Source organism: Amblyomma americanum, chromosome 6, assembly GCF_052857255.1.
Source record: "Amblyomma americanum isolate KBUSLIRL-KWMA chromosome 6, ASM5285725v1, whole genome shotgun sequence".
Classification (NCBI taxonomy): Eukaryota; Metazoa; Arthropoda; class Arachnida; order Ixodida; family Ixodidae; genus Amblyomma; species Amblyomma americanum.
The window spans coordinates 75,700,073-75,713,990 of NC_135502.1; the positions used below are offsets into that span (position 1 = coordinate 75,700,073).

At 48.4% G+C, this 13,918-nt stretch overlaps 1 protein-coding gene across 2 annotated transcripts in view; it reads right to left on the minus strand.

The window, feature by feature from the left end:
* LOC144093725 (cell adhesion molecule Dscam1-like) overlaps positions 1 to 13,918 on the minus strand; it is a 266,531-nt gene that overhangs the window by 57,224 nt on the left and 195,389 nt on the right. For both annotated transcript variants that reach the window (XR_013306314.1, XM_077627387.1), the window contains exon 12: positions 12,220 to 12,339. Coding sequence is in view for 1 of the 2 variants with exons in the window: in XM_077627387.1 (XP_077483513.1) it covers positions 12,220 to 12,339 (120 nt within the window). In the remaining variant the exon portion in view is untranslated. The remainder of the gene's footprint in view (positions 1 to 12,219; positions 12,340 to 13,918) is intronic.

Sequence of the window (13,918 nt, forward strand, 5' to 3'; positions counted from 1 at the left end):
AAGAAAAGAGGTAATGGATGAAGCCGATAAACAGAATACCCCCTCCGCAAGCAATGCCCGTGCGCGCGTTCATTACCTTCCTTATTATTTTTTTTCCTCCGTCACATCTCGTTGCTTCCTCGCGCGACCTGGATGATGCCCGTACGCGCTTCCTAAGCTGCAAGTATTTTAGCTTGCTCCTCCTCTTTGCTATCTTTGGCTACATCTAAGACGCTGCTTTCTGTGACTTTCCTTTTTTTTCTGTTTTCTTTTTGAGCTTGAGGGCGGGGAGAGTGGATGGATGACCGTTCTTGCTCCTGGTCAGCTGCTGTTCACCAGTCGCTGCTGCTGTTAATGCTGCTGTATATGCTGCACTTTTGCTGCCACCGCGGCGCTGCTCGTACTTTCCACTGAGTTCCCACACCGTGGATGTGTTTATAAGCGCCCACGTTGATAAGATGCAGCGATCGGGTCAGGAATGGAAGCGCTGAAGGCAACCCCAAGAAGAGTGACGCCGAAGTTGGACCGTTTTCAGAGAGAGAGACAACACAAGGAGAAGAGAGTTGAAGCGAGCCGATGTCGACGCGTTTGCAGGAGAAGTGTGACGTGAGGAAGGAAGGGAAAGGGCCGGAGTCGCCGGCGACGCTCCGCAAGCTGAGCGAGCAGACGCGAAAGAGGGGCGACAGGTGTCATCCATCTTCATTTGGCGGCAGCCCTCATTGTCCGCGCGTCGGTTATCTTTTGCCGGCTGCCCCGGCGGCGGCGTTGGTGGCACGTGCGAGAAAGCAGAGAGCGCGCCCGTATATATATTTTGTACGCCCCCCCTCCCCCCCTCTTCTCTCGATCGTTAATTGCCGATTACCGCCCGTTAATCTTCCACCCGCTATTCACTATTTGACCGTGTGCCGGGGTTCCTTCGCTTTCGTTCCCCGCTCCTTCCCACACTCTATTCGAGATTGAACGATCGCGCGATATCACGCGATGTGTAATGGGTGCAGACAATCTACGCGTACAAAGCGCTGCCGCGGATAAACGCGGGCTCTCAGTTATATTGCAGTTATATGTTTGCTGAAGCCTTTTTTGCCTCTGCTTCGGGCCCACGTCCACGTTCTGAAGTAAATGAAGAAAATAGAGAGATAAAGGAAATAGGTAAAATGTCTGTGTTAAATTTCGCGCCAGCCAACTGCGTCTTCGGGAACAGGTCACTCACATTAGGACGCTTCCCCGAAGATAATTATTTTAACACCTGACCCCTATTTCTTTAGCTAGCGTTAGTGGTAGCTCTTGAGCGTTTTACTAACTTTGTATTAGCAATGGCAAGAGTGTGAGCTCATTGTAAACTGAGGAAACGCGTTACGTATAAATATAATGGCGCAAAATTAAACGCTGGCGCATTGGGAAACGTTATTGCATTAGTCCTCTTTACCGCAAAGAAAAATGGTCTCCGGAAGCGACCTTCCGAAGACGTATGAGTGAGACTGTAGTCACTGTTGTCATAGCAGAGACTGAAATGCACACGATGATTAAGAGTGAAGCCTTGTGCTCCAGGATTGCAACCAAGTATGCTGAAAATATAAAGCTGAATAGCAACATGAAGCGAAAGCCTTAATCGAAAGCATAACATGACATCTTTCAAGGTTGGAGTAATTGACAAGAGTGAAGCATTCGATACAAAACGTAAGATGTACTCAGTGTGATAGTATCACGACGTCGATATGCTATTAGAGAAAAGAATATCGAACAGTAACACAAGAAGAAAAGAGAAGGAAGCGGAGAAGAATGATCCCCAAGAGAAGTCTACGAAACAGACGAGCTCCCATTCCCACACTGCACTCAACATCGTTTAAACCGCCTGACAACGAAAGAAGCATCAAATGAACTGAGCACCCTGTGTACGTTTCTTTTTTTTTTTACTTTCCCCGTGTTTCAGTCTTTCCCACCTATACTTCACTTATCGCCCGGTGTCCAGCAGTTTGAGCTTATTTATGTTCAACGCCGTTACCTCCCCTTTATCCCACTACCGTCGCTCCTTCATTCCGGTTCCTCTGGAAATAAAACCGGCACCATCACTCTCGCCGGAGACGGGAGGCTGCCCAGAAGGAAATTACTACTCGATTTTGATAGAGCCTAACCGGGCATTGATGGAGGCGCGTGTTTCACCGCGACCAGCGCTCCTTTCTCGCCGGAATCCCCCTCCCTCTTCCAGCACCTACAACCCTTTCCCCGGATCTCGCACCGAGCGGGGCCGCGGATAATGGCGTTACCACGATAAGAACCGAATGATTTATCTACGGCTCGGAGAGGCGAGACGACGACGATGCTAGCGTGCGAAACACGCACGCACGCACGTACGTCGAAGAAGAAGCGAGACACTCCCGCCGCTCTCATTTCGTCCCGTAGCAGCAGCTGAGAAGGATTTCGGCGAGGAAAAAAAACGATCCTGGCTTCACCACCGGTGGGGGGAGGGAGGGGGGGATAGTGATGTGAAGGAAGGAGTTAAGAGTGGAGGAGAGCAGAGGCGCTGCGCCTCTTTGCTGCGTTTCGCTGAGGCTTCCGGCGCCCGGGGACAGCGCATGAAAACCAGAGCACGGCTGCCGCTGCTCGGAGCCGATCTCTCGAGCGGCCTCCGAGAGCTGTGGCGCGCTGGCGCGTGTATCTCCCGCGGCCGCGGGATTAGAAGCCCGGGATCTAATCGCCGCTTGGTCATCTGTCAGGGGCGCCGGCGGTGGTAGCGGCCGCTTAAGGCTCGGCCACGGGATTCACAGGCGCGCTCCGGCAGTTGGCCAAGGTTTAAAGTATCGTCAAGGGACGGCAGCACACGGCTCGGCGTGTTCCCGAATACCGCCCCTCCCCCTTTCTTTCTCTCTTTCGTCCTGGTTCTTGACGTGACTTTCCTTACCTTTTTTTCTTGCTCTCTTATTATCTCTTTTGTTTCGTATTTATTTAATCCCCTGGTGCGCTCGGTTGCGCGCTGTCGCTGTCATCGTCTTTTTCCCGGATGGCGTGTTCGCGGAGACAATTGCGGCGCCTCTCATTTAGTTCTTTCCTGGCTTTGTGGTCGAGAAGCGAGCGGTGTTTCGGTTTCGTCACGATATATAACCCGGTGCGTCAACCGCGAAAGCAGATTTTTTCGGTTTCGTTTTGAAAAAAGACTCAAGAGGTAAAGTGCGCTTACTCAGACTGAGTCTCCTGTTCCCCCCCCCCCCCCCCTTTTCGCCTCTCTCCCCTACCTCCTATTTTTTTTTTGGAAAACTGTTCGGAAAGGGTTGAAACTATTCCGAGGCATGGTTGTTGCGCGAATGTTAAATTGAGATGAAAACTTGCCTTCATAGTCAAGCGTATTTGTGGGTTAAGAAAGTGGTTGACGCAGGGATTTGACCGTCACAATCTGAATATTCACGGCCAGCAAAAGACAGAATAAGAATGAAAAAAAAGAATTAATAAATACAATGAAAGGAAGGAAGCAAGCAGGAGTGACATATGACGCCAGAGTAAGCGCTAAAATAAAATAAATAAGTTTGCCAATAAGATGTAAAGTTTCTAATTATTTCGAAAAGTTTCGAATTGCATGATTTCTGCACTTGCCCTCATAGTTTTAGGCACTAACAAAATAAATACCAGATAGAAGTAAGTTTTTGTCTTGCTACTTACTATGTTGTACTTAGTACATTGTTGGCGCGTTTGGAATCAATATATGTATGGCCTGCATCATAGCAAATATGTATACTATATGCATAACTACCACTGTATGTCATTGTTTGTAAACTGCCATCCCCCATCCACATGCGATAATATTGCCCAAATGGGCTCTATATTTATTGAACAAACGAACGAACAAAAAATTAACTAATAAGTGCAAAACCAAGCTAGCATTCGCGGAAGGCTCCTTGAAAGTGTGACCTACGCGCAGTGTCAAAATACAGTCTTCACCGAGGGACGCATTAGGAACTGCACCACCCATAAACGAACATCCGCACACGCAAGCGAAAAAAATCAGTAACACTTCTGTTGGGCCTAGTTGGTGCACGGTGATACAGATGAACGACGTGCGCAAACTATTCGAAAAAATTCAGCGCCAAGCACAGCAAGCAACGGAAACACATGGGTGCGTGAAGAGACATGAACAACGATTGCGTCACAACCGCAGTGGCTATTTGTTGTTCGCAGCGCACGAATCAGACTCCAATCTCGGCCAAGCAACACGAGAGGCCAGTGCGATCTCGGAGCGCCTTGCACTCAGCGTTCCGTCGTCTCGCGCGTGAAGCTGTCTCACGCGGGAACGAAAAGATTAGTCGCCCGCCACCTCCCCACACACCGCGCAGTAGGGAGAGCGCGCGTCTTGCATACGGGACGAGCCGCCTATTCCCCGGCCACGAGTAGTACATAATGCATTTTTAACGGGAAAACCCAGCGCGCGAGCGCTCCCCTAAAGGGGAGGAGAAGCAATGCACTTGCGCTGTCGTCGATAAGCGAACGTTATGCCGACCGAGAGAGAGATTTTCTTCCTTTTCGCGGCCCTGTTTCTCGCGCTAGACTCGCGAGGCTGCTGTTGTTGCACCCCCCCCCCCCCCCACCCTCCTGGTTCAATTTGTGAAAAACACCTCGAGCCATGAAGAGAGGGGAAGCCGTATGGCGTAGTTCGCCCTATTGCTTCACACACGCGCAGGATAGCGCGCTACCTCACGCTACTCCACTTTGCGCTGCCTTCAATATTCAAGAAGCGTTGTGCGAAGGCAACAACTTACAGAAGCCATGCATGTATGCGCGATGGAGTTCTCTTCATGATGGCCGAGTTTTCTTTTCTATACGTATAGCGACTGTCGCGGCTTGAAGCCAAACTTTATTTCCTCTGCTTTCGTTCTCACACCGGAACAAGAAATGCATATTGCATTCCTCTATTTGGGCGCTGTCTACGAGCGTGTTTTCCTTTGCGTTAGCGCGGAGAAGCGAACACTTTTAACGACACCGGGACTTTACTGTGCACTTTCCTGGGCGTGTTTCGTTTACCCTCCCTCGCCTACGTGCTACGTGCCAGTTGTCTTCTCATTGCATACTAAAACAACTAAATGCGAAAAAGTTAACAAGCAAATTAAAGCTAAATTTATCAGTGTTTCGTTTATTAAGGTAGGTCGATATACATGTTGTCGTTGGTGACTTCATACTCAGTGGGTTCGAGAGAGGAGATAGGGCTGAGCAGTGTTTCTCTAAGGCGTTTTCAATTCAAGAAAACGGAAATAAAAGTTTTCAGGAGTTACTGTGCACTTTCAACAAAAGCAGCGAGCTTCGTTTGGAGAGAACGTCAACGCTACGTTAAATACACGTGTACCAGATAACCGCGGCGGTCTCCCTTGGAAGAACGAGTCCTGAGGTGCGTAAAATAGTTAGCTTTGGTTAGGGAAGAAAAAATACCGCCTGATTGGCTTAAGTGCGTACCATGATTGGCTGCGTAGAATAGTTAGCTTTGTGAGGAAAAAAATACTGCCTGATTGTCGTAAGTGCGTACCATGAGTGGTACGTGATTGGTACGTAACATCGTAATTAGTCAGCGATTGTTATCTTAATGTTACGAAGCACAATTCCTGTCATAGTCGAAGCAACGCGGGTCGAAACATTGCTCTCGTGGTAAAGATAGACTACAGGACAATATATTCTCGCTGAAAAGAACAGAAAGCAAAGACAAAATTAACCATGCTCATTTCAGAAATCCACAAGCAGCTATTTCAAGCGCTGTGTGGCATCCCATAAACTTGTTTTCATACGTCTCGATAACAACTCCGCGCTGAGAGTACTCAGGCCACCAGGTTTGTTTTTTGGGCGTTTGAGTGAGACACGTTTTCCGTCCTCAGGGGTTTATATATTCCGTGGTTGACGGGAACTGTTGTCTTCACATCTGCAAATTTTAAGACATCCAGAGGCTCTACAAGGACCTTACTGTACGTGGACGAGTGGCGTAAATTTAGGCAAAATATGTACAGCGCTGTACACACTTAAGCGCTCCTGAGTACGCTGGCGACATCTGCCGCTGACCCTTTGGTCCCACACAACTTTTGGAGGCGTTGTAGGCGTTGCGTGGGAAGTCAACCGCAGGCGGTTGAAAATGTGCACCTACGACAGGATTTTATTCCAAGCACTATGTCTCCTGTAATTAAGCTAACGCGTTGCACAGTGCGCTGTTCGCGCTCTTTAGACGAATGTGTGGAGGGCTGTATACATACTCGCTGGTCGATGACTCCGCGATTGGTCCTAAAAAAATATATAAAACCCTCTGCAACAACAAAAAAACTATTTTTCCAATTTTCTATATGCTAAAGTGATAAGATACCTTTACTCTTAGGGCGTCTCCCCACTTCGACGAAATAAACTGTCTTTCAAAATACCCGGGTCTTTCAAGCAAGGTAAGTTTCATTAGGTAGCAAAATAATATTGATAGTGTAGTGAATTTTTACGTGCAAAAGCAACAGTTCCGGCTACAAGACACTCTGTTTCGGAGGGCTCTAGACTAATTAAAAGAACTGGAAGTTCGTTAACGAGGGCCGAAATCTCAGTTCAGACCGAAGCGTGGCCTTACGGTTCAGCATCCGCCTCGCATTCGGGAGGTGCTGGGTTCGATCCCCAGTGCCGCTGGGCACCCGCCGGTTTTTTAATGGGTAAAATATTTCCCCCGGCCTGGTGCTCGGCTCTTCTAGGGTGACATGCTTGGAAAAAGGGCCCTGGACCAAACAGTTGCCTGTACGAATCAGAGATAAGTTCCGCCGTCAGGCAACCCTAAATCCGCCTTGTGCGGTAGAAGCCCAACTTGTGACTATCAATAATATTGATAGAGTAGTGAATTTTTACCTGCAAAAGCAACAGTGTCGGCTAGAAGACACTCCTTTTCTGAGGGCTCTAGACTAATTCAGAGCTCTGCGAGTTAGTTAACGAGGGCCGAAATCTCAGTTCGCGTGCACATTTGCATTTCACCTTTGCTGAAACGGGGCCGGCGAGGCTTGAGTCAAAACCGCGACCTTGGCCGAATACGTGTTGCTAACACCAAGAAATTTAATTTCTCTGTCTTCTAACAAAACAAGAAAATTATAAGTAGACAAGCAGCTAAGGATGTCTACAGCGGAAACAGTCTTGAGCTACGTTTATCGTAATGCTCACAATTGCAAAGCTCCGTATCCGTGGCTTCACAAGCAGGGAGTCTCAGAAAGCGTCTCCTTCGTTCAGAACTGCTGGGTTGCTGCACGAAGAAATTCGGGTAACGATGTTCAAATGTTAGCGGTGTGACGCGTTGGTATGTGAAACGACGAGCAGATCATACGCAGAGTAATAAAATAGGCACATGATTCATTTTTGACAAAAAAGTACATTTAATGCTACTGCTTATACTACTACTACCACTAAAATAACAATATTCAAAAGCAGTATTAGCTGACGCCCTGCGTCACACTCGTCTCAATATCGCCACCGAGCTCCCTGGCTTAAAGAAAGCGAAAGCCTCATCACCCGTCTTTCTTCACAGTGCATTAGGTGTGCATGGCGTGAAATGAACCACGCGAGCGGCCGTATTGATTTTTATGCCTCAGCGGCAGCGTAGCTCCAAACTAAAAAATAAAAAGCACCTTGCTTGCTGGGGATGAGGTGCTCTGGTTTTGACACACTGGCTACCGGTTCAATTTCAAGCCGGAATGCAAAACACGGAGATACACCGCCTCACGGCAAAATGAAGAAACAAAACCGGCTAGATGTTGTTCCATATTTGTAAGGAGTGTGTGCTATCTCCCTCACCAGGATAGTATTTACGAAGAGAGTCCAAGATCCAACAACAAAGAAGCCTAAGAGTCCGTTTTAGCTGCGAGATCTGTAGTGTAACAGCGGAGAAGAAAAGGTCGGCGTTGATTGCCAGATGACAGGAGGAAGCCGTTTAGCTGCGAGGAGATGCGTGAGGACTCGATTTGGTTTCTCGGTGAATATTCGTTTTGGTGTCGAAACTACATATGAATTCACGTCCTGAATCGAAGAGCGCAAACTCTGTAAACCTCGCAAATCTGGGAGCACCACACTGGGCGAGTGTGGTCAGTTGCACGAAGCCACTGGCACGGTGGCCGCTAGTCGCGAGCTCTGCATGGCATGCATGCGACAGATGAGTATTATTCGCAAGTTGCTTCGAGCCAAAGTTCTGAAAAGTCAGGCATTATACAATAATCGCATCCGAGCAATATTCTTAGTTCTCTTTGCGCACTTACACTCTAAACATAAAGGAGTAAAAAGAGAGTAAGCTGTCCTCTAGCCCACTCCCTCTTAGAATAGGGAGTAAAAGGACGGTTTACTCTGTTTTTACTCCCATATAAGCGTATTTGTGTTTAGAGTGTAGTTTTTCGTGGTTTTGCGGTGTCGCTGTTTGTGACTACTCAGTAGAAGTACTGGAAGAATAAAAGTGGTCGTACCGATATTGTTAGTAGTAATATGTGTCGTCTGACCGATAAGAATGGGCATTGCCGGGTTCATATGCTGTTCAGTAAGAAAGCGACATCTGGCGTCTTGTTGTCTAGGTGTGCGTTCAATGTTCTCCGGAGTGGGTTTCTTCGGGAAGGGGAATTGAAAGAGTCAAGAGGTGGCGCAGCTGTCACTCTCAATGTTTCCACTAGAGAAAGGATGATTTTTTTTTAATTTAGTTAATCAGGATTCTTTGCATAACTTTTTAAACGATGAAGAAGCGTTAAGAAGATTTAATGAGATTATTGAATGCAGAATATAAGAAAGAGGAAACCTTCTCTTTTTCTTGTGACGGCAACTATTTCGAACATTTTGTCGCGCTCGAAACAAAGCGCACAAAAATTTAAGTTCTTGCCTCTCCTAGTTTTTTTTCTGGTCGATTAATATTTAATTACCTGGCCATTTTGGGTGAAGTAATTATCAAAACAATAAATTGTTCCCGCTTGTAGTACGTTACCGCAGGGAATGCTGTTGTCCTCGCTTACCGCTATCCCGCATATCCTTAAATCTTGGTCCCTGTTACTTGAAACACCATGTACAAGCGGATGCCAATGATTGGGCCGCAGGAAGGATGTCAGCGCACATAATTTATTTAACGATAGCTATATGTATCACTACTTCAGCATTTTGCGGCACCTGACGTAGCAAACACTCGACGTCAAAGTCACGCATCCCCACCAACAACGGGCAGCTGTGGGGCCGAATTACGGAATGCTCTCAATTTGAAGACAGCCTCAAAAGCGTCTCAAAGCCCCGCTCCTATTGGCTGGCCCCGAAGGGCCGACCAATAGGAGCAAGGCTTTGAGGCTGTTTTGAGACTGTCTTCAGATTAAGGGCGTTCCGTAATTCAGCCCCTTCCACTCAAAATCGGTGAGTCGAGTGACCACCTCCCTAAGACGAGCGCCTGCACTTAGCACTCTGAGCAAAATGCCGTACTTTGCTAGGTCCATTATTATTTTCCGAGCCGATAGATAAAGACTTACAATGCAAGCCACTCTTTGTGTACTCTAGCTATCACAAGGCACATGAAAATTGCACTACACAGAAATTTACACCTTCAATGCCGTTTTTCTTACATTTATTCGTTTGTGTTGATGATAACTGACTGCCCACCATTGCCTTTCTGGATGCTTCCGCTTTGAGAAGAAGCAAGCTTCCTCCAGCCTTGCATGTGAAGCAGCGTCGCATCTCGTCGGCCCGAGTTGATCCATCGCAGCGGTCGCTGGCTTTCATATTACATAATTGCATATGTATCCCGTAATTCTTTGTAATCAGCCCTGGCGTAATTCAAGCGAATGTATGCAGGTGAGCTGGACGTATTATTGCGGTGACTTTCATTATATAAATCAGGCATTATATAAATAAAACACAGAGGATTGAAAGCACTGCTCTTTGAGCACCTCCGAGCAGCGCGCAGAACTGCGCTGAAACTTGTAGGGCTCTACGGCACCTTTTTAGCCATTTAAACTGCGCGCTCTCTCTTCCAGTCATCTAGGTCAATCTAGGTGCGCGCGCAGGCAGCGCAACTGCGCATGACCGAACTGTTGATGGCTAGATGTGGCGATCGCTGCGATGAAGGCTTGATAAGGGCAGCGAAGCGGCGCGCGGTCACGCATTCGGCGCTCAGCACGAGCCAGCAGAATGTAACACGGACGGCGGGGCGGCACCGTACCGGGATGAAGAGCGCCGATAGAAGCGGCATCTGCAAGGATGGAACAGCCCTTTGGCGTCAGTGGCTGCTACGCAAGCAGCCAGGTTGCATGTAGTGCTTCAAGCCGCTTGGTCTAATTCACGTCTCCCGGTACTTTCTGTTTAGTTCTTTGTCGCTACCCTTTCGACTATATTTTTATTCTCTCGCGCTCAAGCGCAGCGCCTGTTTTCTTGTAGCATTAGCCTTGCACGGTCCCGAGAGGTAACGCGTGCTTGGCTCCGTTGTTCTATGATTTGCCCCGGATAAAGCGTTGTTTTGGTGAGGAACAAACCGGCATTTTTTTTGCTGACTATGTGTGAGTCACTAGTCGGGAGAGACCACGGCTCGCGGACCCCGTTCCCTGGAAGGCTCCCCCCCCCCCTCCCCAACGTGAATTGTTACTCGAAAAGTGGTTCACCCTGAGTGCGTCCCGAATTGCTAATGACTTTCCAGGGCCTCTTCTTTTTTGTGCTTCACCATGCCAGGAACTTCAAGGTCACCTTGCGGTACCTCTCAGTCTGCAGTGAAAGAGCCGTCCCTGAATGCAGACTGTGCGGAGGTGCATTTGCAGGAATCATGACCACAGGAACCCCCAAAGCGCACGGTGAGTGCAGTGCCGTCAACTTCTCGTCTTAATAAAAACCGCCCGGACAACGCGCCGCTAGTCATGGTCAGACTGGCCGGAATAGAACCTCTCGCCCGTCTAAACACAGGCTCGACGTCAAAGACGCCAGCGAGGCGAAACGTCTCATTGAGCACCTCCGAGCACCGCGAAGAACTCATGCGCTAAAACTTCTCCCATGCTTTCCGGCAGTTCAATGCGCAATATGATGGCGCCCAAAGGAGCCTCCTTGCAAGGGTCTCTAAGAACGGGTCGCGGGGACGGTACAAGAAGAGCAAAATAAACCAAACGACCACCTAACGGGCTTCGAGTTAGCCGCTCTACTCCCTCTCTCCACATAGTAAAGCGGAGGTATTTGAGGAAACCAGTTCAAATATGCCACCGGCGAAACATGCGCTTAATATGTCTAGGAAAGAACTGCGCAAGCGGGCCGAGGCCGAGCGGATGTGACGTGCGAGCCAAACGGAGGAGCAGCGAGCTTGAAAACGAGCTGCGTAACGTGCCGCCAGTCATTGCATGCTGGCAGATCGCGAGTATCGAGAGAGAAAAGCATCGGCGAAACGACGTGCCATCTTTGAATCACCACTACTGGGCAATCACCACAATTTCTCTTCCCATTTCTCTCCTCCCATTTCTGTCTCACTATGCTCCTTTTACACGAGAAGAGCTGGCAGTCACGGACCCCCGCTATCCAGCCTCACCTATTGCACGACATATCACCCTCTTTCTGGGCTCTACAGCTGCCTCTGCGCCCTATATATCTTTGATGGTCATGCATTTCTCATAATTGAGGGCCACCAGGGATCACCATAGTTTGCAAGGAAATTTCCACAAAATGCACAGTAGTCATGCAAAATGCATTATCTATCAGTACTTCATATACGCATGATAAACAAGCAAGCATCCAAGGGAAACCAGAGGCCTCCCCCCCCTCCGAAAATCGAGCTCACTCTCCACCGCCCCCTTTCACAATTCTCTTAACAGGGCTCTTGTCCGGCTTGCATCGCTTGTCCGGCTTGCAACACTTTCACTGTGTCCCTGTCGGGATATCCATCCTCCCATTTCATGCTTCGTCGTCGCCGCTCTGTTCAGGCGTGTGGAGAGCGGCCGTAGCGCACAGGCATTGCCTGGCCGGACACCTGAGTGTACCAAGTGATATGCATTCGGCCCACTTTCACTCAGAAAAAGCCAATTTTCTGCCTGAATCCTTGCAGCAGCCACGCAAATTTGCGCACTTTGTTCCGGTGTGCCCCAAACGGGAACTCGACACATGTAATGCATTTGCCGCAATAAAGGCTGTGCCACACATCCGATGATAATGATGGACACACCTCAGTCGACTTGGACCAGTAACGCGTGGAGGTTACGGGAAAATGTGTCTACGCTATTCGGCTTGCCACGTGCACACGTGACAGACGCAAAAGAGAGTAGGCCTCAGGGGCTCACTCACCGACTCCCCTCTGCCAGGTGACCCTGGGTGTCGGGTGGCCATCTGCGACGCAGTCCATGCTGGCGCTGTGGCCCTCCACGGCTGACATGTCCGTTGGCTCTTTAATCCAGTGGGGCGGCACTGCGTGTAACAAAGAATGCCCTCTTTACCTGAAGCGATGCACAAAACCTTCGAACATTTTATGAACAGTTCTCGAGCGAGGTGCATTTCACTGCAATGGTGTTGATCAGTACAGCCTGTGATGCTTTGTATGCAGATGATCCTCTCGGAAGTGTTAAAGACTTGCAGCTAGTTATGTAGGTCGATAAGCATGGTTTTATTCGGGATATTAGGAGGGAGGGAAAACACTTTATTTGGGCGAGGGGACTAGAAGGTAGCCGAATTATCTCTATTTCCTTAAAAAAAAAAATGGCGCATGTAATAACCGAAGTCCACGGCACTACTCCACTTAAAGCTGCACCTGTTTCAGTGAAGAGACTGTGATATATGAAAAAAATAAAATCAAATTACACAATTCGGCTTGTTCCTATACCGTGTTTCCGGCCGTAATTTGTGGCGATTTTGCTGAATCACGCAGTATAAATTCGTCGATTCGAGCACGTGGTAGAGATGACTGGGTAAGCCACATAACTGACACAAAGCTAATAACTTAAACTACAGTCGCAATCCTGATTAATTTACTTCGTGTCGAAGCCATGAACTAACTGATGTTCTTACATAAGAACAAAACAGTTCTGTACTTAGTGCTTTTATTTGAAGCACCTACGATACTATACGCCGAAACGTCTCTGCTGTGCGGAACTTTATTGCAATTTTCAGCATTGTATACAGTCGTTTTGCTATGCACAGTCAAAAGCAGACATGTGCCTGATATGAATGTGGTCAATAGACACATTTATCACACCGTATACCGTGTTACCGTTGCCGTTACCGGAGTACCGGAATCCCGCCCACCGGCAGTAAGCATGCGCTGATTGGTCCTGATGCGGAAAGCTTGCGCGCAGCTGCAGGGTACCTGGCGCCATCTGGCGGCCTCTAGGCGATCTGCGCATGCGCAGTGACGGCGCGCAGGATCCCGGTACTCCGGTCACGGCAACGGTAACACGGTACGCTAAAGGTGTCTATTGTCATGGGTCTTAGCGGCAAAAGTGACGGCCGAGATTAGGCAACATTACGACAAATTTTTGCTTCTTTTTTCTTGCCTTGGCTGTTCGGAAATTCTATTCGGTAAACCCGCGGTCGCACAGACGTCACGGGTGCAGAAGTGCCACGCATGGCTTTTAGAGAGAGAGAAAAATAAATGGTGAATGTGTGGGGAAGGTAGTGGTAAGTCTTCCACTCGGGCTAACCCGGCATTCTGTAACACATTAGATTAGATGTTGCCCAATCAACGCGTTGCGACAGAAGAAGTAAGAACGAAAATTATATTTTGCTCTGATGGGAAGGCTTCCAGTGATTTTCTGAATCTCGTAATGCGGGTAAATTATGCGACTGATCAGAGCAGAAATGCGGCCAGCCTTCTTACCAGGCATTCCTCTAACAAAGAAAAAGCCCCTGCTTTGAAGTTATTACACGTCACACACAAAGACTCTGTCGGCACTGTAGTAGTGCAAAAGTTGCTAAAAAGAAAGTGTCGTACCGATTCCATGCCCACTACTCGGCGGTGGCACGTGTTCAAGAAAGAAAACACTTGCAAATA